Source organism: Chelonia mydas, chromosome 8, assembly GCF_015237465.2.
Source record: "Chelonia mydas isolate rCheMyd1 chromosome 8, rCheMyd1.pri.v2, whole genome shotgun sequence".
Classification (NCBI taxonomy): domain Eukaryota; kingdom Metazoa; phylum Chordata; order Testudines; family Cheloniidae; genus Chelonia; species Chelonia mydas.
The window spans coordinates 36,271,718-36,296,977 of NC_057854.1; the positions used below are offsets into that span (position 1 = coordinate 36,271,718).

The 25,260-nt window shown below is 42.9% G+C and overlaps 1 protein-coding gene across 12 annotated transcripts in view; it reads left to right on the forward strand.

Annotated features, from left to right (window-relative positions):
• Window positions 1-25,260, forward strand: part of LOC102931004 (ankyrin repeat and KH domain-containing protein 1) — a 205,053-nt gene that overhangs the window by 62,030 nt on the left and 117,763 nt on the right. For all 12 annotated transcript variants that reach the window (XM_037907203.2, XM_037907206.2, XM_043521542.1 and 9 more), the window contains exon 3: window positions 22,061-22,217. In XM_037907203.2, coding sequence (XP_037763131.1) covers window positions 22,061-22,217 — 157 coding nt within the window. The remainder of the gene's footprint in view (window positions 1-22,060; window positions 22,218-25,260) is intronic.

Sequence of the window (25,260 nt, forward strand, 5' to 3'; positions counted from 1 at the left end):
TTTAGATAAGTATGGAACCTTTCCATTGCTTGACCAACATGACTGATCCTAAATATAAAGGTCAGACTGAGCCCAGAACAAGCAGAGAGGTGGTTGAAATATGGGTAATGGAATGAAATCCAGAGTTCCTCCCTTCCCATCTGTAAATTTGAAGATCCTAGATTTGCAAAGGAGGTTGTCAGTTTATTGTATTAGAATTGTGGAAATAAAATCACAAAAGACAGGATAGATGAATTCAGAATTGTAAATTTTTAAAAACTGCACTCCTGTCTAGTTACTTCAACATCAGTGGTGTGTTTAGCCTATTTGGTTTAATTTAGCAATAACTCTTAATAGGCCTGGTGTAGAAAAAGCAAGTGGTAATTTTACCAAGTATCATGTATTCGGGCAGATACAAAAGCCTGGTAGGCTAATAAGCTAATAGACTGTGGTCTCTTATTGTTCTGATTTAATTACAGAATTGTTACCTCTTCTTTTAGGACAAAATGCCTTTTTATGATTTTTTTTTCTTTATAAACATAATTATATCAAAGTATGTGGTGTTTCATTTAGTAAAACCTTAGTGGTTTTTTTCAGGTTGAGGGAAACCAAAACTACATCACACCATGCAAGCTGCAGAGTTTATGAACCCTGCAGTTCTTTGGACTTTCAAGCTTGGTACACTTGAAGTACCAAAAGTCAGGGACTGTTGGAATAAATGAAGGTTTTATTTAGTGTCTAAGTGAAATCCAGAACATGCAAGAGCAAATGATAAATAGGTAAGGGGGGTGGGGAATAACAACACAGGCATTGCATGCAAACTAACAAGGGCAATATTTTTGTATTAGCATTTCACAAGAACTCATTTCACCAGCTTCTTCCCTGGCCAGATTTACTGGAAGAGGGCATCTGACTCTGCCTAGTGGCCAGTCAGAGGCAGTGATTGATGAACAACTAAATAGACCTACATGCAAGGTCTCATTAAGGTGGGTGCCAAGCCCAGTCACCTTATCCTTCTCTCTTAACCTGACCTACTTCAGGCAATTGGACAGATGCTCCATAGCAGTGCGTCTCACCCTGTAGGCCACTTGCCCAATCAGCACACAGCTGCGGCCCATGTGTCAACCTCAGGGCTGTACAGGTAGTATATATGTTGTGTGGATGTGGCCCACGTAACACACACAGCTTCATATGCAGCTCACAATAGTAAATAGGTTGGGAACCACTGTTCCATTGTCTCCCAACTCAACACTAAGTCTAAGGATCTGTGCACTATCACAAAACTGTGAGAGTCAGATCAGCTGTGGGCCTCTATAGTTTTCTAGAGGTTACACACCAGAAAAGCCCAGTCTATGCTCTTCATGGTTGCAAATTAAGATTTCTCAGGCGCTAGTGTGACACTATTCTTTTAATTACCAATAGCCTCGTGGGCAGGAAGATCCTTTCATTACATTCATGGCAGGCTACATTTCTGCAAAACTTCTGAATTGCTTCTTTGCTTAAGAGAAGAAACAGCTCTGAAGCCTTAAATCAGGCTGTGCTGAACTTGCATGCGTGACAGTCCCTCCCAGTTAAGGCTTATATAATTGCATTGGAAAAGAGGTAAAACAATGAAAATAATTTCTTACTAAATCTGTTCAGTACTAGGTTCCACATTTTTAAACCCAGAGCCCTTAGGAACAGGGAAAAGCTGGCAGACATTGAAGGAGTGTAAAAACAAAAACAAAAAAAAACAGGACAGGTTATCACTTCAGATAATTTAGGTTTATATTGCCTTAGATTTCTGTTGGATCCACTAATGGCTTTTTTAGCCCACTGTTACCACTAGGGGAGGCTGCTGCTGTCTTCAGTATGCAGCGTAATTGCAGAAAGCACTTCTGTCTCCTTTAAAGGGTAATTTATATTCTTGTTGCCTCTGTCTTCATCCTTCCCCAGCTGGTATAGACAATAAAAATGTATGAGTTGCCTCAAGTTTTTATAGGATGTTTTTGTTTTGTTTGTTTCACACACAATCAGTCTAACCAGTTTTCCCTATGTTGGAATACTAGGTATAACTCTTGGCTTCTGTTTCAGAGTTCACTGTATTGAGCAAACAGATTGAGAAACACATTAATTACATTGGAAGCTGGTATACTTGCATGTGACTTAGAGCCTTCTAGGGTAGGAGTCTTAGTTTTTCTGTAAAAGTTTTGATCTTGGAAGATGATTTTGGGTGGGCATTGGGAATTCTTCTTCCAAGGGCATTTTCCTTGGGAAATTAGTGCTGCATTAACTGATTGAAGTCATGGGGCCACTTGAAAAACTCAAGTGCAGTAAATTGGCTGTACTGTCCACAAGTTCTGAAGGAATAGTGTGTGAAATAGTGGAGATAGTGATTAGCATATGTAATACATCCTTAAAAGCAGCATTACTTCATCAGCATATGTCCAGTCCACAGAAAAGGAGCCAAAGGAGATGCTGTGAATTAGATTGAAGAGCTTTACTTCTATTTTAGGGACATAGTATAGTCAGTATATTATAGCTTTACCTGCTATGATCAAACCAGCCTGGCTTGTGAATGGAAAATCCTGCTTTCGAGTGGAAAAACTAAATAAAATAAAGGTGACACTGGTTGTCACTAACTTGGATTATCAAAAGTTTTTGATTAATTCGTGCCATAAGTGCAGAAAAAAACACAGGGGAGCTTTTATGGGTGGAGAATGAAATGATAACCTTTTAAGGATCAGTATTCCATGAGAGAAATCTTACAAATTAATTAAAATAGGACTTTTTCCATAATCCTCTCTCTGACTTGTTAGAGGCGTAAACCAGCAAAATAAAATCTGGTTATATGCTGGTGAACTGTAAATGCAGGGAGTCCTCTGGGGAAAGCCAAAGATGTTGTCACCTACTTAGACAGTGTCCTTCTATTGTATGGCAGTAAAAATTGGACAATTTTCCAGAAGTAGATTGACTGTTATACACTATGATGCCAATAGAGTTTTTCTGCCCTTTAATGCACATCTGCTTTTATCCCCTCTACAGGAAGAAAGTGCTGAGAGAGTAAAGGCACTGAATTTGGTTAGGAGTATTATGGGACTTGCATAGGTCTAGAGATGGTCAAGACTAATTTTTCCTGGAAAGGAGAAAAATCAGAGGGACTGGGATGTTGGGGAACAGATAAGTAGCTCATCTTTTATCTTGTCCCATAATACAAGAACACTTGACTAAAAGGAAAGGGCAGTGAGTCCAGGTGGATGGCTTTGATTTCTAGAATGTGCGTGTATAGCTGAGCTTTCTGACAGGACCATAGGTCCTGAGTTTTAAAGATGTAAGTGGGCTCCCATCCTTGAGTGGAGACATCCATTACCAGAGTCTTTGTAGATTAGAATTGTAGAGAAGGGTACTTCACTGCACACTTGAATAGGGTCTTTCCAGCAATTTAATGAGTAGAGGATTTCTTGTGGGACACTGACTATCATGTTTATGTGGTATTTGTTAGGTAGAAACACTGACTTCAGCTACAGTTGTATGGAGCATAGGTGAAGTCTGACAAATTGTCATATAGGTGCATGAGATTGTGTCCCAAAAACCTGAGGCATGTTCGCATTGATGTCTTTGGATGACCCTGAAGTTGTTTTGTTAAATTTTGTATTATAGTGAAATTCATTCTTGTGGAAGATAGAATTCACAGAAGCAGAGTTAACCTGGAATCTATGCGCAGAGAGAGCAACTGTGGACTTCTCTGATTTTCAGGCCCAGTGTAGCAAAGACCTGTTTTGAACTGAGTTGGTCATCTGTGGGGGTTACCTTCCTCGGATCAACCTGTCATTGAGATTGGGTAGACCTGGATTCCTTGTCTCCTTAGTTGAGCTGCCACAACTGCCAAGCATTTGGTAAATACCGTTGGCGCTGCGGAAAGGCCAAAGGCCATGACCCTGTTCTGGTCGTGAGATGCTCCTACTAGGAATCTGAGGTATATCCCGTGAACTGGATGTACAGATATGTGAAGATAGACATTTTGGAGATCAAAAACTATATATCAATCTTGAGGATCTAATGAAGGAATTATGGAGGCCTGAGTCACCATCCCGACTCTGAAACTATAAATTTGTTTAGATGTAGAAGGTCAGAATGGGACACCAACTCCCTTTCTTCTTTGAGGTGAGAAAAAAAATGGAACTAAAACCCATGCCCCCTGAATTCTAAAGGCACCTTTTACTCTGCTCCAGGTTGGAAAGGGGAGTCCGCTTCTTGTTTTAACAGTATTTTGTGTGAGAGGTCCCTGAAAAGGGATGGGGAAGAAGGGACTGGAACTGGATAGAATAACCCGTGAGAAATTTTCTGGACCTCCTGGTTTGAAGTGATCTGAGTCCAGGCTTCCCAGAAGCAAGAGATAGTTGACATAGTGGAGCAAAGAGTGGAAGAAGGGAGATTCTGGAGAGAGGGTCTGTCAGACTGGTGTCACAACACCTGCATGGTAGAAGTTGTGAATTGTGTAGCAACAGGGGAGGAGTCTGAGGGTAGTAATTGCTTGAAGCCCTGCTTTTTCCCTGGTCATTCCAAAGCCCTCTGTAGTTGGGGCTGGCACATTTGCTTTATCCTATTTTTGTCAGGGTCACTTTTTCCTGCACCATAGTGCAGGGGAAGATTGTCCTATGAGCAACTATTCCAGGTGTTTGGTTTTGTCTGGTGCTGCAGCAAGACTATCACTTGGAGCTTGCTACACGTGGTCCTATTAGAAAAGAATATGAGATGAAGACAGTCCTGTGTGGATAACGAAAAAAATTAAAAGCATCATTGTTAGGACATCTCTGCACAGCATCTCACCTAAACTTGGTAGGAGGGTGTAAAAATCCTTAGATTTCTGCAAGTCAAAATTAGATACAAAACATGCAGGTAGAATTTGCAACGTTTTGTTGAGATGCCAGCCTCTAACTGCCTGGGATGGGGATGGATATTTTGTACCAGGGTTCAGTCCTTCAATCTACAGTACTCAATCCCTTGTTATCTATCTCTGGCTGAAAGTAAATTTGATGCTCTGCATATAACCCTTTAGCTGCTGAAAGGGAGGAGGAGCACTATCTGTCTCTTCCTTCATGCTTCCTGGCCGCTGTGAGGAACAGAGGAAAGAAATCTATGCTCCCTGTCACCAATTTTTTGTGGTCATCTCTGATAAATGTCTGATGCCTGCCTCTTCTGCTGTTCATAGCTTTGCTAGGCAGCAGAATAGATATGATTCTTGAGTTACACTGTTACCCACAAGGTTCTTGAGTAACAGCAGAGAAAGTCTTGTTTGACAGTTTTGCCAGAGAGAAGCAGTATGAAATTATCAGTAATGTAGCATTAAAGATGTCTGTGCAGATTTAAGAAGAAAACAACTCCACTGGTTTACACTTTGAAAGTTCTCTGCAATTATTGTAATTTCTTACATTGGAAGGTAACAATAGGAAACAACTGAGTGCACTGGCAATATGACTTAGCAGCTGTAAACAAGAACTAGTACCATGTGACTAGCCAGATCTCTGCAGACTACCAGCAAATAACCTGCATACCAGTAGTGATCAATGGACAGTTAGACAGATGCTACTTTGAAGCATCAAGTATAGGTCATGGCTGTCCGCAGGACTAGGTGGACTAATGGTCTGCTCTTGCGTCACAAATCCTGCAATTGTAAGAATAATTGAAAAAGCAAAAATTAATGGAGAAAATTCTAAAGGTAGATCCAATAAAACCTTTCAAATCTGGTGTATAGGGAACAGGAGGGAAAACCGTGCAGGTCTCTTGAGAGATAGTGAGGAATGTAGTAAGAGATAAGGCAGCTATTACTAGGAAACTATTTTCTAGCTGACCGATAATTAAGGAGCATGCTAGAAACAGAGGAGTTGCCAGTGGGCAGAAGATGAAAGATTAATGTAACAAAGAGTAACACCAGAACAGGTAAAAAGAATAAACCAATTCAACTTTAAACATACCAGGTTTCACGATTAAGCAGCAAGCATTCTTAGAGTATAAACCACTGCTATTGGGAGTTTGCTTTCCAGTTTTGATAATTCTCTGGAAATCTAACTACTTGGCAATGAAAGACGCTAACATGACACTTTAAAACTTGATGTTAGGTTGGACCTGGGGAATAAGATACATGAAAATCTGATCGTCATATGGGGCAAGGTCTAGGAATTACTCAACAGGGATCAGCAGTTTACTAGCAGAATACAGTTTTGGTTCGTTTATACTAAAACCCAATTTCTTTGAAGAAGTGATGATAGAGTTGTGAAAGCAGTAGAAATAATTTACTGGATCTTCAAGAAAACTTTTGATATAGTATTTTGTGAAATACCAATGTAAAGTTAGCAACTGTAATACAGCTTGATCCATTACAGACAATCTAGGAAGTTTTTGGAGAGTGTTGGGGACAACTTCCTGGTACAAGTGCTGGAGCAACCAACTAGGGGCCGTGCTCCTCTTTACCTGCTGCTTACAAACAGGGAAGAATTAGTAGAGGAAGTAGAAGTGGGTGGCAGCCTAGGCAGGAGTAACCATGAAATGTTGAGTTCAGGATCCTCACAAAAGGAAGAAAGGAGAGTAGTAAAATATGGACCCTGGACTTCAGAGAAGTAGACTTAGACTCCCTTAGGGAACTGATAGGCAGGATCCCTTGGGAAGCTAATATGAGGGGGCAAGGAGTCCAGGAAAGCTGGCTGTATTTTAAAGAAGCCTTATTGAGGGCTCAAGAACAAACCATCCCGAAGTGCAGAAAGAATAGCAAATAAGGCAGGCGACCAGCTTGGCTTAAGAGTGAAATCTTCCGTGAGCTTAAACTCAGAAAGGAAGCTTACAAGAAATGGAAATTTGGACAGATGACTAGGGAGGAGTTATAAAAATATTGCTAGAGCATGCGGGGTGTAATCAGGAAGGCCAAGGCACAATTGGTGTTGCAGCTAGCAAGGGATGTGAAGGGTAACAAGAAGGGTTTCTACAGGTATGTTAGTAACAAGAAGGTGGTCAGGGAAAGCGTGGGACCCTTACTGAATGGGGGAGGCAACCTAGTGACAGATGATGTGAAAAAAGCTGAAGTACTCAATGCTTTTTTTGCCTCGGTCTTCACAGATAAGGTTAGCTCCCAGACTGTTGCACTGGGGAGGAGGTGAGCAGCCCTCAGTGGTGAAAGAACAGGTTAAGGACTATTTAGAAAAGCTGGACATGCACAAGTCCATGGGTCCAGATCTAATGCATCCAAGGGTACTGAGGGAGTTGGCTGATGTGATTACAGAGCCATTGGCCATTATCTTTGGAAAATTTGTGGTGATTGGGGGAGATCCCGGACGATTGGAAAAAGGCAAATATAGTGCCCATATTTTAAAAAGGGAAGAAAGAGAACCCGGGGAACTACAGATCAGTCAGCCTCACTTCAGTTCCTGGCAAAATCATGGAGCTGGTCTTCAAGGAATCCATTTTGAAGCACTTGGAGGAGAGGAAGATGATCAGGAGCAGTCAACATGGATTCACCAAGGGCAAGTCATGCCAGACCAACCTGATTGCCTTCTATGATTAGATAACTGGCTCTCTGGATATGGGGAAAGTGATGGATGTGATATATCTTGACTTCAGCAAAGCTTTTGATACGGTCTCCCACAATATTTTTGCCAGCAAGTTAAAGTATGGTTTGGATGAATGGACTATAAGGTGGATAGAAAGCTGGCTAGATTGTCAGGCTCAGCGGGTAGTGATCAATGGTTTGATGTTTAGTTGGCAGCCAGTATCAAGTGGAGTGCCCCAGGGGTTGGTCCTGGGGCCAGTTTTGTTCAACATCTTTATCAGTGATGTGGATGATGGGATTAATTGCACCCTCAGCAAGTTAGCAGATGACACTAAGCTGTGGGAAGAAGTAGGTACACTGGAGGGTAGGGATAGGGTTCAGAGTGACCTACACAAATTGGAGGATTTGGCCAAAAGAAATCTGAGGTTCAACAAGGACAAGTGCAGAGTCCTGCACTTAAAAAGGAAGAATCCCATGCACTGCTACAGGCTGGGGACAGAACTGTTGCTTACCCAGTCGGCAGAAAAGGACCGGGGGATTACAGTGGATGAGAAACTGGAGATGAGTCCGCAGTATGTCTTTGTTGCCAAGAAGGCCAACGGCATATTGGGCTGTATTAGTAGGAGCATTGCCAGCAGATCGAGGGAAGTGATTATTCCCCTCTGTTCGGCACTGGTGAGGCCACATCTGGAGTATTGCGTCCAGCTTTGGTCCCCCCACTACAGAAGGGATGTGGAAAAATTGGAGAGAGTCCAGTGGAGGGCAATGAAAATGATTAGGGGGCTGGGGCACATGACTTATGAGGAGTGGCTGAAGGAACTGGGGTTATTTAGTCTGCAGAAGAGAAGAATGAGGGGGGATTTGATTGCAGCCTTCGACTACCTGAAGGGGGGGTTCCAAATTTTGGACTGACAGATTTTTAACAGTTGGGAAAGTAAACTGAATCCTGGAGTGTATACAGGTATAAAGCATGTCAGGAGATCATAGTCATGTTCATAGAGAATAAGACAACATCTAGTGTATTGAGCAAAACTCAGTACACCTCTACCCCAATATAACATGGTCCTCAGGAGCCAAAAAATCTTACTGCATTATATGTGAAACCACTTTATATCGAACTTGATATGGAGGGCCGAGTAGGGAAGGCTGTGCCTCCCAAAACAGCCTGGCCCCGCCCCCTGTCCGACCCCCACCTACTTCCTGCCCCCAGCCCATCCAACCCCCCCATTTCCTGACCACCTCCCGAGACCCTCTGCCCCTTATCCAATCCCCCAGCCCGGCCCCCTTAACATGCCACTCAGAGCAGCTTGTCGGAGCCAGACGTGCTGCTGCCATAGGCACAGACTCCATGGGTGCTCTGGGGCTGGAGCACCCATGGAGAAAAATTGGTGGGTGCAGAGCACCCACCAGCAGCTCCCCTCACACTTGGGGGAGGAGGTGGAGGCGAAGGCGAGCTGGGTGAGGAGTGGTTCCTCCGCGTGTCGTCCCCACTCCCTCCCCCACCCCCCGGTTACTTGCTGCGGCCCTCCCGCGTGTCTCCCCGTGCCCCCCCTTGCTCCAGCTCACCTCCGCTCCACCTCCTCCCCTGAGCTCGCCACTGCTCCGCTTCTCCCCCCATCCCTCCCAGGGGAAATGCTTTACTGCATTATATCCGAATTCATGTTCTATCGGGGTAGAGGTGTATATGTTACAGGAAGGATATCAAAGAATTCTGAAGAAACTACAGAAATGGGTATCAAAGATAAAAAGTCCACAAGGTATTAGAGATTAGTGGAAGCAGAAACTAGAAAAGAAGCTTGAGGAAAAACCTAAATATATTTAGTGTTGGGAAGCTTATGTTGTAAGTTGGAAGGTAATACACTCAAGTATACAAACGAAGTGGGAGAGCACCTGTCACTATAGATTAGGACAGTTTCTGTAGCACAAGCTTCCTAAAGTAATAGGGAATTGGGGCGGGGGTGCGGATTTAATTGTGTACAGACAAAAAGGAGTTGCCATTTAAAAAGTCAGATTTATCAGCTGTTTCTCAGTGTGCTTTTTGAGGAATGCCTGTGTGGTGACAGTGGGTAAACATGACTTATTAATGGTTGTGCTACAGCTAATATACTGTGGGGGTTGGGGAACACTGCTTGGTGAGCTTAGTCATGCAAAATAGGTAACATGTCAATGTAAACATCACAAGGGCTCCTACAGAGCTTGAATGCAGTGATTTTACCACTAAAATGAGAAAATTATTGTAATCATACCACCTGCCCATCCATCTTAGTCTTCCATTATTTTAAATCTTAATTTTTATACTTGATTTTCATTTTTAAAAATTTACGTGTATCAGTCATGTCTTATGAAGCATGCAAGACAATTAGTCACAGAAGAAAAAAGCTGTCAGAATGTAGTGTGCCTTTAGCCTACTGAAATCGTTTTGACTAGCTGAACCAGGTTTGCTGAATTTGGCCCACTGTTTTAAAATGCATTGTTCTGAATAAATATCTATACACACAAATAGTATGGTGTGTCAAGAAAATGAAAATTTAAGGAGTCTTTCTTTTCCTCCACCCAGACAAACACCACACCAGAGACTACACCACAATTAACTCTGCCCCATTAGCGATGCTAGTCTCCTTGCACTTCTTCTGCAAATTTCCCATCCCATCACAATTGGATGAGATTGCTCTTCTCCTTTCGTACCCTTCCCTTTGCTGCACAGTTCTAGATAATGAAATACTTTAGGAAGCAAGTGCAGGAAGCTTCACACTTCGAATCAGCTGAAAAATTTTTAGGAACCTTCTTTGACCATGTCTGCAGTACAAAGTTAAGTCAACTTTATGTAAGTCGACACTGGGCCTCCGATTTAAGCAAGTCAGTCTTGCGTGTCCACACTACGCTCTTTGTGTTGGCAAAGCGCATCCTCACTAGCAGGGATTGCATCAGTGCACGAAGCACTGCATTGTGGGTAGCTATCCCATAGTGCCTGTAACTGAGTGGAATTTTGGGTTGGGCTTGCAATGCCTTGTGGGACCAAAACATTGCTGTGGGTGGTTATGGGAACATGGTGTTAGCTTTGCATGATGCACTTACCTCCCTCCCTCTCTCCCTCAAATAATGGCAAACAAACCAAGTCTTTTTTGTGCCTTTTTTCATAAGCCTGGGTTACCCGTGCGGACCCCGCTCAGCATGTAAACTGTCGTTGTGAGCATTACAAACACCTCGTGCCTTATCCTGCAGAATTTACACAACTGACACAGGAGCTGCTGTGCAGAGCAATGTGATGTCATGCAAGCAGCCCTGCTGGAAGACATAGAGCGGAGCAAATTGCAGTTGCTGGTGACGGTCACGCATCAGCTTGACATGGTTGAGTGCCATTTTTGGGCCTCGGAAGCAAGCACTGACTGGTGGGACTGCATTGTTATGCAGCTATGGGATGATGAGCAGTGGCTGCAGAACTTCTGAATGCATAAGGCCACTTTCCCAGAACTCTGTGAAGAGCTTTCCCTAGCCCTGAAGCTCAGCAATACTAAAATGAGAGCTGCTCTGACAGTGGAGAAGTGAGTGGCGATAGCTCTGTGGAAGCTTGCAATGTCAGACTACTACCAGTCAGTGGGCCATCAATTTTAGAGTGGGTAAATCTACCTGTGGGATCTGTTGTGATCCAGGTTTGCAGGGCCATTAACAGACTTCTGCCAAGAAAGGTAGTGACTCTGGGCAAAGTGCAGGATATAATGGATGGTTTTGCCGCGACAGGGTTCTCTCACTGCAGTGGAGTGATAGATGGAACGCATATCCCTGTCTGGCACCAGACCACTTTGCCAAAGAGTACATAAACTGAAAGGGGTACTTCTCAATGGTGTTGCAAGTGCAGGGGCCATTTCACCAACATCAATATAGGATGGCTGGGAATGGTGCATGACACGTGCATCTTTAGGAACACATCTGTTCAGAAAACTGCAAGCAGTAGTTTTCTTTCCAGACTGCAAAATAACCACTGGTGATGTTGAAATGCTAATCGTGATCCTGGGAGATCCAGCCTATCCCTTGCTCCCATGGCTCATGAGGCAGTCTACTGGCGGCCTGAACAGCAGTAAGGACTGGTTCAACCATAGTCTGAGCAAGTGCAGACTGGTGGTGGAATGTGCCGTTGGTCATTTAAAAGGTCTCTGGTGGTGTTTGCTTACTAGGTTAGACCTCAGTGAAAGCAGTATCCCCATTGTTGTAATATCTGTGAAACAAAGGGAGAAAAGTTTCCGGCAGGATAGGGGGTTGAGGCAGATTGCCTGGCAGCCATTTTGAGCAGCCAGATATCAAGGCAATAAGAAGAGCACATTGAGGGGCTGTGTGTCTCTGTGAGGCTTTGAAAACCAGTTTCAGCAATGAGCCAGAGTAATGTGAGACTTATCTGTGGTGTTCCTTACCAAACTGTCCCCTCCATTGCATTTTCTCCCCTGTAAACTCAACCCTCACCAACCACCATGTGTTGAATGAAAAAAGAGCTTTTTCTCCTAAATCCATTAAGTTTTATTATGTACACAAATACACAGATAGCAAAGAAAAGTAAAATAACCTGAAGCAAAAGGGCTGATAACACTGGTGGGTGGGGGGAGAAACAAGGAAAGTTTTCCTAAAGATGCACAGCAATAACAATCAAAGGTGTGGGAATGGGTACCTTCTGGTCCTTTTGCCCTCCCCGGTGTTGAGTGCAAGGGATATTGATCCCTCCCCCGCCTCATATGACGTTTGTGGGAGGAGGATATAGAACTGGGTGATGGCAGTAGGATCAGCACAGGCTGCAGAGGGACTCTAGCATCCAGCTGCCTTTCTTGAATCTCAACCTGACACCTCAACATGTCTGGCTCCTTCATAATCCGCAGCATCTCTTCCTGCGCGGCACGCTCTTGTTCCCTGCATGCTCTCCTGTCTTCCCTGAACATGTCCAGGTTCTTGAACAGTGTAATCTTCCATGCTCTGAGCTGCGTCTTGTCACTCTCAGAGGTGCACATTAACTCATTGAACATGTCCTCCCGAGTCGTCTTTTTCTGTCTTCTAATCTGGGAAAGTCTTGTCCTGGTGTGGAGGATGCACAGACAGACAAGGTATCAACTGAAAGGAATGTAAAGCACAAGGGTACATTGACAGTGCATACATTATTTCTGGTGCAAGGTTAATTTTTTTTATTTAAAAAAACAGCCCTCAATACACTTCACTGCAAGACACAAAGTAATCTCAATCACTGGCTATTGTAAAAAGAAAAGGAGTACTTGTGGCACCTTAGAGACTAACCAATTTATTTGAGCATAAGCTTTCGTGAGCTACAGCTCACTTCATCGGATGCATACTGTGGAAAGTGTAGAAGATCTTTTTATATACACACAAAGCATGAAAAAATACCTCCTCCCACCCCGCTCTCCTGCTGGTAATAGCTTATCTAAAGTGATCGCTCTCCTTACAATGTGTATGATAATCAAGTTGGGCCATTTCCAGCACAAATCCAGGTTTTCTCACCCCCCCACGCCCCACAAACCTACTCTCCTGCTGGTAATAGCTTCGAGACATCACTGACTTCCTGAGGAAACTACAATCCATCGGTGATCTTCCTGATAACACCATCCTGGCCACTATGGATGTAGAAGCCCTCTACACCAACATTCCACACAAAGATGGACTACAAGCCGTCAAGAACACTATCCCCGATAACGTCACGGCTAACCTGGTGGCTGAACTTTGTGACTTTGTCCTTACCCATAACTATTTTACATTTGGGGACAATGTAATACCTTCAGATCAGCGGCACTGCTATGGGTACCCGCATGGCCCCACAGTATGCCAACATTTTTATGGCTGACTTAGAACAACGCTTCCTCAGCTCTCGTCCCCTAACGCCCCTACTCTACTTGCGCTATATTGATGACATCTTCATCATCTGGACCCATGGAAAAGAAGCCCTTGAGGAATTCCGCCATGATTTCAACAATTTCCATCCCACCATCAACCTCAGCCTGGTCCAGTCCACACAAGAGATCCACTTCCTGGACACTACAGTGCTAATAAACGATGGTCACATAAACACCACCCTATACCGGAAACCTACTGACTGCTATTCCTACCTACATGCCTCCAGCTTTCACTCTGACCACACCACACGATCCATCGTCTACAGCCAAGCTCTGCGATACAACCGCATTTGCTCCAACCCCTCAGACAGAGACAGACACCTACAAGATCTCTATCAAGCATTCTTACAACTACAATACCCACCTGCAGAAGTGAAGAAACAGATTGATAGAGCCAGAAGAGTTCCCAGAAGTCACCTACTACAGGAGAGGCCTAACAAAGAAAATAACAGAACGCCACTAGCCGTCACCTTCAGCCCCCAACTAAAACTCCTCCAACGCATTATTAGGGATCTACAACCTATCCTGAAGGATGACCCAACACTCCCACAAATCTTGGGAGACAGGCCAGTCCTTGCCTACAGACAGCTCCCCAACCTGAAGCAAATACTCACCAGCAACCACATACCACACAACAGAACCACTAACCCAGGAACCTATCCTTGCAACAAAGCCCGTTGCCAACTGTGCCCACATATCTATTCAGGGGACACCATCACAGGGCCTAATAACATCAGCCACACTATCAGAGGCTCGTTCACCTGCACATCCACCAATGTGATATATGCCATCATGTGCCAGCAATGCCCCTCTGCCATGTACATTGGTCAAACTGGACAGTCTCTACGTAAAAGAATAAATGGACACAAATCAGATGTCAAGAATTAGAACATTCATAAACCAGTCGGAGAACACTTCAATCTCTCTGGTCACGCGATTACAGACATGAAAGTTGTGATATTACAACAAAAAAAACTTCAAATCCACACTCCAGCAAGAAACTGTTGAATTGGAATTTGTTTGCAAATTGGATACAATTAACTTAGGCTTGAATAGAGACTGGGAGTGGCTAAGTCATTATGCAAGGTAACCTATTTCCCCTTAAAAAGAAAAGGAGTACTTGTGGCACCTTAGAGACTAACCAATTTATTTGAGCATAAGCTTTCGTGAGCTACAGCTCACTTCATCGGATGCATACTGTGGAAACTGCAGAAGACATTATATACACTCTCTGTGTATATAATGTCTTCTGCAGTTTCCACAGTATGCATCCGATGAAGTGAGCTGTAGCTCACGAAAGCTTATGCTCAAATAAATTGGTTAGTCTCTAAGGTGCCACAAGTACTCCTTTTCTTTTTGCGAGTACAGACTAACACGGCTGTTACTCTGAAACCTGGCTATTGTAAGAGTCAGTTTGCTGCTCCAACCATGGTGAGTAAGGCCATGAGGCATGGGCGAGAGGTCTTGTGCTGCTGCTTTTGTGAAGACATCCTTGGAATCACAGGTTGGAACTTGAGAAGAGTCCCCTTTCCCCTAGCAACCTGGATGGTGCTTGAGGACAGGCACCAGTGTAAAGCCCCCCAAATAGTTAAGTGTGTTGTTGTTGTTTTTTTTACAAAAGCGCGCGGGTTGGGGGAAGGGAGACCAACAGGAAGCAATGTTACCAGATTTGCCTGTTACTTTGGGGTAAGCTCATTTATTAAGGTTACTCTTCTGGTGCGGGGAGGGGCAGATATTTCTGTAATTCTATTAATGTATTGCTTATGTCACTTGTGTTTTCATATGGAGCTCTATTCCTCACTTCTTCAAGTCCCCTCCCAATGGAGCTATCCTGCAGGACCTAGGTTCCCCAGGGCTGGGTTCCTCCAGAACCAGATGAAAACACACGTGTGCGCGTGCATGCGCGCACACATTAATAGAGCAAGTCTGAGCGGACCGGGTCAATCAGCACTTTCAAGCTATCACCGTTATAAGTCCCTGGACTCAGTGGGCTGGGTCAAGCAGCACTTTTAAGCTGTCACCCTTATATGCCCCTGGGCTCTATAGGCTGGGCAAAGCAGCTCTTTCAAGCTGCCACCCTTATATGCCACAGGTTCAGCACGTCCCTATGCCCACTTTCACGTTACAATTATACTGGTAGTAACCCACTTGATGAGCAAACCCCACAGTATTTTTGGGCGCTATAGGGATCTTTAGCTTAGGTAAAAGAAGCGTTGCTGCAGAGTAAATGGGGAAGCTAAAAACACAAGAGTAAAGTTCAGAGAGAGAGAGAGAAGCAACTAGCTTAACCATAAGTTATTTATTGAATAGTAGTTATAACTACACAAGGAGAGCCTAAACCAACATAAGTTACATTATTAAAGGTTAATACCCGAGGTAGAAAAGAAAACAGAGAGAGAGAGTGAAAGAGGGGGATCTCACCACTTCCATGAAGCTTGAACTGGTCGGGGTTCCCAGGTGATGGTGGTAGCTCAGGGTCCTGAGTTCTGGAGGCAGACAGACCCCCCAGCATGATCAGTCAGGAGATGGCATCCCAGTGAAACTGATGCAGGGTTTGGATCCATGTATCAGAACACTGACTGGAGGGTGAATAGGGATTTTTGTAGAGAAAATACAATGGTTTAATGGGGAACACTAGATTTGTTTATATGTAAACTGATGATGTAAGGGTTTTCTTTAGGCTAGATAATAGGAGTTGATCACTCTCCGTTATGGGTGGTGGTTTCTTCCAGGGAGCTCACAATGCAACTAGGCTGCTTCAGTATTTTGGATATCAATCAAGGATTTATTACTAAATTGGTCTGACTGCTGAGCTGGGTGTGTGCAAGCATAGGTTCATTAATATCTGGAGCAGAGACTCCCATGATGCAGTGCTTCCCTGCTTTTTTGGTCCCAGAGTTCAGTGCAGTTCTCTGTTCTCCATTAGCATACAAAATGGAGAAGTCTTAATCTTGTCACCCTTGTCAGGAGGAGTCTAGGTGTGTCTCCCAATGCCCTTCACTGCTCTCTGCAGGTCTTTTCTCTGATCGGTTTTGGTTCAAGCAGAGACTGGTTGTGTGTGTGTTTGGGGGGGGGATCTTTCATGAGTCAGGCTAAATACTGTGCCCTGATTCCCCGAGAACACAGAGCTGACTGGTATCAGTAGCTCTTTTTTAATGCTGCTTGCAATACATGGTGATCCCTTCCAATCACAACCACAGCACGTTTGGGAAAGCATGGTTGTGTGACCCAGATTTCACCAAACGGGGTGGATTGTTTTTTGAATTGTTTGAGGTTTAAGGGCTAGCATTGAAAATTTTCCCCATTTCCCCTAGGTGACCCTATGTAATATCACTCTCCTGAGGGTAACAGAGGTGGCAAGGGAGCAGATGCTGCAAGCATCTGGGTTCTGACCTGGTCCTTATGCTGCAATGCTGTGCGCTGCAATGATGCAAGTAGAGTTAATACTGGAGTGGTGCAGGAAAGTGTCCTATCGTGGTGGATGAAATAAGGCAGCCCTTCCAATAAACCTTCTGCAAAGGATTGCAGAGTACCTCCATGAAAGCTTCCTAGAGATCTCCATGGAGGATTCACGGGCCATCTCCGTGCACATAAACGTTCTTTTTCAGAGAGCACCCTCTGCATAGCTGGAGTGGCCACAGATACGCATTACACCTACTTTTTTTGTTCAGATTAAATATAAAAAATAATAGCATATAACCCCTACAATTCGATTGGAAATGTATACTCACCAGAGGTGCCTTCCTCAGCGTCACGCACCACCACCTGATCTGGTGAAAGGATGGGCTCCCAGTTTAAAAACAGTTCTTGGCTGTCAGGGAGAATAGATCCTCTGCTTACCTGTCTCACCACCACCACCACCTCATCATCATCATCAACAATGTCCTCCTCGTTGTCGCTTAAGGTTACCTGAGGCCCTGGGGGGTATCCATGGAGCGTTTTGGGGTAGCGGTGGGATCACCGCTGAGAATCACACACAGCTCCTCATAAAAGCAGCATGTTTGTGGGGCAGAACCAGAATGACTGTTCACCTCCCTTGTCTTCTGGTATGCTTGCCGAAGCACCTTTGTTTTTGTGCGGCACTGCTGCGTGTCCCTCTGTAGCCTTCTTCCCCCCCCCCCCCCCCCCACCCCCACCCCCCCCAATACCCTGCATGATCTTGGCATAGATGTCAGCATTTCTTCTGCTGGATGAAAGCTCTGCCTGCACAGACTCTTCTCCCAACACAGCATTAAGATCCATCACCTCCTGTGTACTCCATGCTGGAGCATGTCTGCGGCCTTGAGCTGGCGAGCTCTCCATGCTGATCAAACAGGAAAGAAAAATACTGATGTGCAGTGGAGTTGAAAGTGTTCTCCAGAGCAGTCACAGCGGAGCACTGTGGGACACCTGTTGGAGGCCAATTCATTCGAGTTAGACAGTGCAGTGTCGACACTATATCCATGGGTCTACATGGGTGTCGAATCAAGTGCTATGCCTCTCCTATAGATGGAGAACAGAAGTCGACTTTACAGGCCACTTAAGTCAGTGGAAGCGACTCGATAGTGTAGACATACATTATTAGATCGACTTAACGTGGCTTATGTTGACCTAAGTTTGTAGTGTAGACCTGGCCTTTGATCCAACACAAATGCCTCTGGAGTAGCAAAATCTGTTTCCCATGCACCATATTAGCTGCCAGTTTTGGAAGTAGGGACATTACTGTGGGCATATAAGAAAATGCAGTATTGTAATCTGAATCTTTTTATATTTAAAACAAAAAAGCTTTCTGCATACTGCATTGAGAATAGAAGTAATACATATGTTTTGTCTACTAACAGTGGAACATAGGGTTCAGTTCTGAGAAGTAAGGCTAATATAATTTTTAATTTTGTTAATAAACAATGAATATATATCATTCAGAATGCTGCTGCAAAAATCATTTTCCTAATCTGTCACCTTGACCACGTTACCCCTCTTTCCATCACTCCACTGTCTCCCTCCTTATATCAAACATAAGCTGTTTGCCTTCACTTTCAGGGACCTTCATGGTCCAGCTTACCTGTCGCTTATTCAGCACTGAAAGATGGATTCCTGCCTCTGATTTGGCCCATGATGCCATCCTCTATTATCCACTTGTTAAATTTTCAGAGAAGCAACTTTGTACTTTTTCCTATGCTACCCTCTCGTGCTTAGGAAATAGTCTGCAGGGCTCCATTGTTCTTATTCAAATCCTTTCTTAAAACTCTTATGCTATGATGCCTACAAAACACGTAACTGTAAAACTGTTGGTGGGCTGAAACAACTGCCAATCATGCTGTCCAATATGTTCATTGTTTTCTTGCTGATCTATTGGTCGGGCTGTATCCATCTGTTGCCTTTTGTGTTCTGTGTAGATTGTAAGCTCTTGGGGCAGGGACTGTCTTTTTGTTCTGTTTGTACAGTGCTTGGTCTAAGGGCTTCTGTTAATGGGACTCCTAAACACTCTAAGGACAACCCCAGATGGACCCCTAAACTCTTACTATGTACAAATTATACTTTCTATTAGATTTTTAAGATGGAGGAGCCAGAAGCACTATGAAACTCGGAACATGAACTTTAAAGCCAATTGTTAACTATTAAACTCATAAATTCAGATTGATTAACAGATTTCCTTGAAAATTCAAGCATGACTCTGAAATTATGATGAAACGTGATACGCTGTTTTTCATACAAAATATCGAGGTCGAACTCTTATTTTGAATTTATATCCGAACCCAGCTTTAACTAGGAAATTGCAACAGCTCTGCCATAATAAACTCTCATAAGGAGATGAGGTACTTGGATGGTCCAAATGGGTGTCCTCATAAAGAATGTTTTGAGAAAGCCCATGTTCTGATTATCTAGTGACTCATGGTAGGGAATGACCCCCAACCAAACAGAGGGCAAGCTTATTTTCTGGGTAACCCAGAGCTGCTCCTCAAAGAAGCAAAGCCGTTATAAAGGGATGGATTTTAATATCTGGAAGAGGTGAGAGAGTGTGTCCCTGTATCCTTCAGGCATTGAAGTTTCCCAGGTTGGATAAAGGACTTGTGATAGCTGATTAGGAAGCTCTTTCTTTCCCTCAAAGTCTAGGCTTGTCTGTTTATGAACGTGGGTCTAGTTGCTCACTCCTGTGTCTGGACTGGATAGACTTGTTGCTTTACACACCCCTACCTGTATCCACAATGGTAATGTTCAAATCTAACACGGATTCTGGAGCTTCATAATAAGAGAATGGACTTGGATCTATACAGCCTTAAGTATTCAAAGTCGCAGTAGCAGCATAGGACCAGATTGCAGAAAGTATAGAGCTGTTCAAGTCAGTTCAATGTGATCAGGTTATATATTTGACCCTTGGTCTAGCATAAGCCATCCTAAATTTTTTCCAGTTTGGAGAAATTTGGTAAGGCTCTGAGGTTTATAACCATGGATCCCTGTACTGGTGAGGAGGTGAATTGAATGCTGTGATAGGTTTCTTATGTCTCTAATTTGTGATTGTTTGATACTTGAAACTACTTTTAAAGCATGGTTACTAATGCTAGACTCAGGGTTACAAGCTGGGAAAAATAGAAAACATAGTTGAATTTCAAAAGAATCAGAAGGCGTACATGTGACAGATATTAAGATTTCTGAAATGTGTTGTCCAGAATCATTTTCACAGGGGTTTTATCTTTCTGGTGTGGCCCTGGTTACATCTGTGATTAAATAGCTACTTGAGCCACTCTGTTGCTTAGCTTATTAAAGATGACCTACATTTGCTACCGTTGAATCAGGGTATGTTAGTTTTCAGCAGTGTGTAAACCAGTGGTTCCCAAATTGCTCATACTGTTGACCCCCTTTAAACTCACCTCTGTTCACATAACCCTCTTGATACCTTAATAGTCAGGTTGGTTTTGCATAAAAGAACCCTCCATCTTTACAGTTTACTTTGAAAATTTTGGGTGGGTAGCCTGGCCTGAATTAACCAATATGCACTCACGCAGAGCCTTTGTCTCCTGGGGGCCCTTGAACACCAAACCAAAAAAAAGGGTTGGGCAACTGAGGGCCACATCCAGCCCACTAGATCCGTTCAGTTGGCCTGCTGCCCCATGTGCTGGAAGAAAAGGATTCCATCAGTCTCCCTTCCTTTTCCATTCTTCCTGCATTTCTTTTGCATCCTCCACATGGAGCTTGTGGCCTGCTGCTAGCCATAGGAAGGCATGCTGCTGCTGTGAGCGTATTGTATTGTCCTGGCAGTGGATGGCACTTCCTAGCTTTCCTGGCTGGCTGCAGCTGTGGGTGTGAGAGCGCTTTATGGGTATGGTCTATGCAGCATTTTGGAGCAAGCTTCCTAGCTGGGGTCAGCAGATTCAGGCTCTGAAGCCCACCCTCTTTCCTAGGATCAGAGCCTGAACCCCGACGAGAATCACAACTTCAAACTGCTGTCTAGAGAGCTATATAAGAAGGGAGCACTAGCATGAGCTCCATTAGGCTGAGTCTCTGGGTCTAGGATGGAAGGTTCAGTCCAAAATGCTGTGTAGACATAGTAGATGGCACTGCCCTGGTGGCTGTTTGTTTAGAAGCTTTCTTGCATCTTTTTTTCCTGTGTCTTATGACCTTCCTGGTACTCTTTCAGGGCTATCCTGGGGGTTATGATTTACAGTTTGGGAACCACTGCTGTGAACTATTGTACTGTAATTCCGTATGTTACCAGACATTTGACTAGTTGCATGTTTGTACTTGAAGATTTAAGTCTATGCTGCAAATACAGCTGTGCCAGAATGTTTACAGGGCCTGAGCTCGGTCTATGTCCTTGGGTACAGCCAAGCTATGCAGGGTAAGCTTATATAGTTGTACCACACAGTGGTATCAGCAGTGAAAAAGTTTTCATTGTTGGCATTTGAGTGGCACTGAGATTAATGAGGTAAGTTTCCTTTTCTTTTGGTGCTATTGTATGCTAGTGTGTAGATTCAGAAGTGCATCAGTTTGTGTCATAAACGTCAACTACGCAACTGGTACTAAACTTCAATTTTTAAAGAAACTGATCCAAAAATTTACTGAGGGTTAAAAAGTACTATACACGGTCCTTCAAAAAAATCACCTTTTTACTACATTGTTGGAGTAAGATACTTTTGGTTTTAGCTGGTTCTCTGCACTTCAGTATGTTAAGCTACTTGAAGATCAAACAAATTGTTTAAGTTAAACTTTTTTCAAGCTTGTTAAGCGCTTATCCTTGTTGATAACTAGATCCTCAGGAAGTTTTTACATTTTTTACTGTGGGGAACTTGGGGAGGGGGGGCATCTGAAAAATTGGAATGGAAAAATGTTCTTCAAATTCAGATAATCTTAAAGAAACCAAATGGCATTACATCAAAGCTTCTTAGACATTCACTTTTAGACTTGTTTCCCATGCTTGTTCTCCACCCCATGAGTTTTTTCAAAAGGTATAAGCTTGAAATTGGGGCATATAATAGAACTGCAAATGCAATTAAACATAGCTTTGCTGCTGATGTGCTATAATTAAAATTTCAGATTATAAAAAAAATGCTAAGTTATTTTAATTATATTTGATTTTTCCAGCATGTTTGCAGATGACTTTTTTTACTAATAGTGCATGTGACTGAAATTTTAAAATAGTGTCTTTGCATTTTTTTGTGTGACTTTCATACTAACCTGATTGATGAACGAACAAACACTGAAGGAATTGGTAAATTGTCCACTGCCGATGGTAAAGCCTTCGCAGATCCTGAGGTGCTCCGAAGACTGACTTCGTCTGTCAGCTGTGCTTTGGATGAAGCTGCTGCTGCATTGACACGGATGAGAGCAGAGAACAATCACAATGCAGGACAAGTGGACAAGTATGTAGTAATGGCTTATACTTTCATATAATTTAAATTATGGTATCTAAATTGTAGATATGAAAATGAATTTTTTGCATTTTGGGTTTAATTACTTTTGGGAAAAATTAAATTGCTTCATGGACAAGTATTAGGAAATCTGATTAATCTGTCAACTTGATTAACCAGGAGAGCATGGCTGCCCCAATGTTCCAGAATCAAGTGGTTGTCTTAAGTCCCAAGCAAGCATGCTTTTGCAGTTCCCTCCTCTCGGTCACATGAATCCCTTGTTAGTAGTAGTAGTAGCAGCAGCAGCCATGTTCTCAAATCTTAGGGCATTGCACACCTTACCTCACTCAGTCTGTTAGCTAGGGACTGTAGCAAGGACAGTGTAATTGTGCATCCTTCCTTCTCTTAACATTTTGAGAAAGTTTCCCTTCTTCCCATTTGGGGTGTGATGTCAGTTTCTCCTGTACAAAAAGCTTCTTAAACAAAAGCTTGCTTATAATGGAAAGCCAGCCTCACCATTCCCACAGAGGGTATGTCTACACTGCAATTAGACAACTGCAGCTGGCCTCTGCCAGCTGACTTGGGCTGGCAGGGCCTGGGCTAAAGGGCTGCAGCCCAAGCTCTGGGATCCTCCCACCTTACAGGTTCCTAAACCTGGGCTCCAGCCTGACCTCAAATGTCTACATAATAATTAAACAGCCCGTTGGCCCGAGCCCTAGCAGTGGGCATGGGCCTCCCACTGATTTCTAACTGCAGTACAGATGTATCCAGAGATGCTAGTTTTTTTGCCAGAACTACTGCCACAGCAGCTTCGAGGATTGTCTTTTTATGAAACTAAAGGATAGATAGCTCATTGTCTGGGGTAGTCCTGATAGGATAGTCATCTGCCAGAGGCTGTTGCTCTCAGGTTTTGGAGGGAAAAATTAAATTTCCTAATACTTGTCCGTGAAGCAATCTGATTAATCTGTCAACTTGATTAACCAGGAGAGCATGGCTGCCTCAGTGTTCCAGAATCAAGTGGTTGTCTTAAGTCCCAAGGAAGCATGCTTTCACATCACTCCTTCAGTGGGAAAGAGAAGTGTCACTTTAAGCTGCTGAAGCCTCAGTATCTTCTTCTTTCAGCTTTTGAAAGTTAAGGGGCAAGATGTCTCCACTTCCCCTCAGATATTTGACATTAAGGTGATACTGTATGTGGGCCTGGAGGAAACCTGAATAATTTTTGAAATATTGTGTTGTACATACTGCAGAACTAAAAGTGTGTAAGATTTGAGGTACTGTTCCTGGAGAACAGTTCTTCAAGGAATTTAGAAATGGACATAAAAATTAATTAAATCACAAACTCTATTTCTTTAGCATCTACAAAGTATGATTTTAATTATAGCATCTTTAGTCTTCAGTTATAGCATCATAGATGTGCCTGGCTCTTTTCAAACATAGGACAAGGCCCCTTTCCCCTCAGAGTTTATTATTTGTTAAACAAATAACATACATGTAAATCCATAACATGAGGATCTGGGGGAAGAAATGGGGTAGTGTATTGCAAGAGCGTTTATATTTCTTTTTTTGTAGATGTTTAAGGCCAGAAGGGCTAGTTATGATCAACTAGTTTGACCTTGTATAACACAAGCCATAGAATAATTTGTGCATTTAGCCCACTGAGTTGATGATGTGAATTTTTTTCAATTATATCGTTAAAATAATATACATACCGGTAATAATTTAGTCTTGAGAATAGCATAGGGAGTGGGCAATACTTGAGCAGATAGCAAACAGGAAGAGTTTGGAGAAGATGTATTCTTTGTGTCAACTAGAAGCAAGTTCAATGTCCATAATCATTCATATTGCTTTGTAACTTCTGTTTTTCACAGTCATTGTTACTATGAGGAGATTCAGCTTCAGTTTGATTCCTTAATAGGTGGGCTTGAATACATTGCCATATACACAATATATACAGCCAATTCTTAGTATAAAATATTTGCTTTGATTAGGATAATATGATTGGATCTATGCACAGTTGCATTTTAGAGTATTTCTCTAAATGAAAAAAAAATCAAATGGTATGACCTCTGTCTGCAGTAATAGTCACCCTATCTCAAAAATGATATTGCAAAGTTCCAGGGGGTTCAGAAAAGGATAATGAGTGATTAAGGGCATGGAAAAACTCTTGTAGGAAGAGAGTTTGGGGGTTTTTCTTGGGGGCGGGGGAGAGATTGTTTTACCTTTGAAGGGAGATGAAGGCATAAAAAAAGATTAAACTAATGAATGGTCTAGAAGAGATAAATGGGGAACTTCTACTCTCCTTTTCTCATAACACGAGAGCAAGGGGAGTATTCAATGAAATCGAAAGGTAGGTGATAAATTAAAAATTGAGGAAAGGAAATACTTTTTCACTCATCATAGAATCATAGGACTGGAAGGGACCTCGAGAGGTCTAGTCCAGTCCCCTGCACTTAAAAATCTCAGATGATGGAGATTTCACAACCTCCCTAGGTAATTTATTCCAGTTAGGAAGTTTTTTTAATGTCCAACCTAAACCTCCCTTGCTGCAATTTAAACCCATTGCTGCTTTTTCTATCCTCAGGTTAAGAAGAACAATTCTCCCTCCTTGTAACAACATTTTATGTACTTGAAAACTGTTATCATGTTCCCTCTCAGTCTTCTTTTTTTCCAGACTAAACAAACCCAGTTTTTCCAATTTTCCCTCATAGGTCATGTTTTCTAGACTTTTAATAATTTTTGTTTTGTTTCTCTTCGCTGGACTCTCTCCAATCTTCCCTGAAATGTGGCACCCAGAACTGGACACAATACTCCAGTTGAGGCCTAATCAGCATGGAGTAGAGCAGAAGAATTACTTTTCATGTCTTGCTTACAACACTCCTGCTTATACATCACAAAATTATTGCTTTTTTTGCAACAGTGTTACACGTGTAACTAGATTGTAGAACTCACTGCCACAGGAAGTCAGAGACCAAGAACTTCATAAAATTTTGAGGGGGATTGGGTATTTATTTGGATAACAAGAACATCCAGAGTTGTTTGAATTAATGCAAAAAAT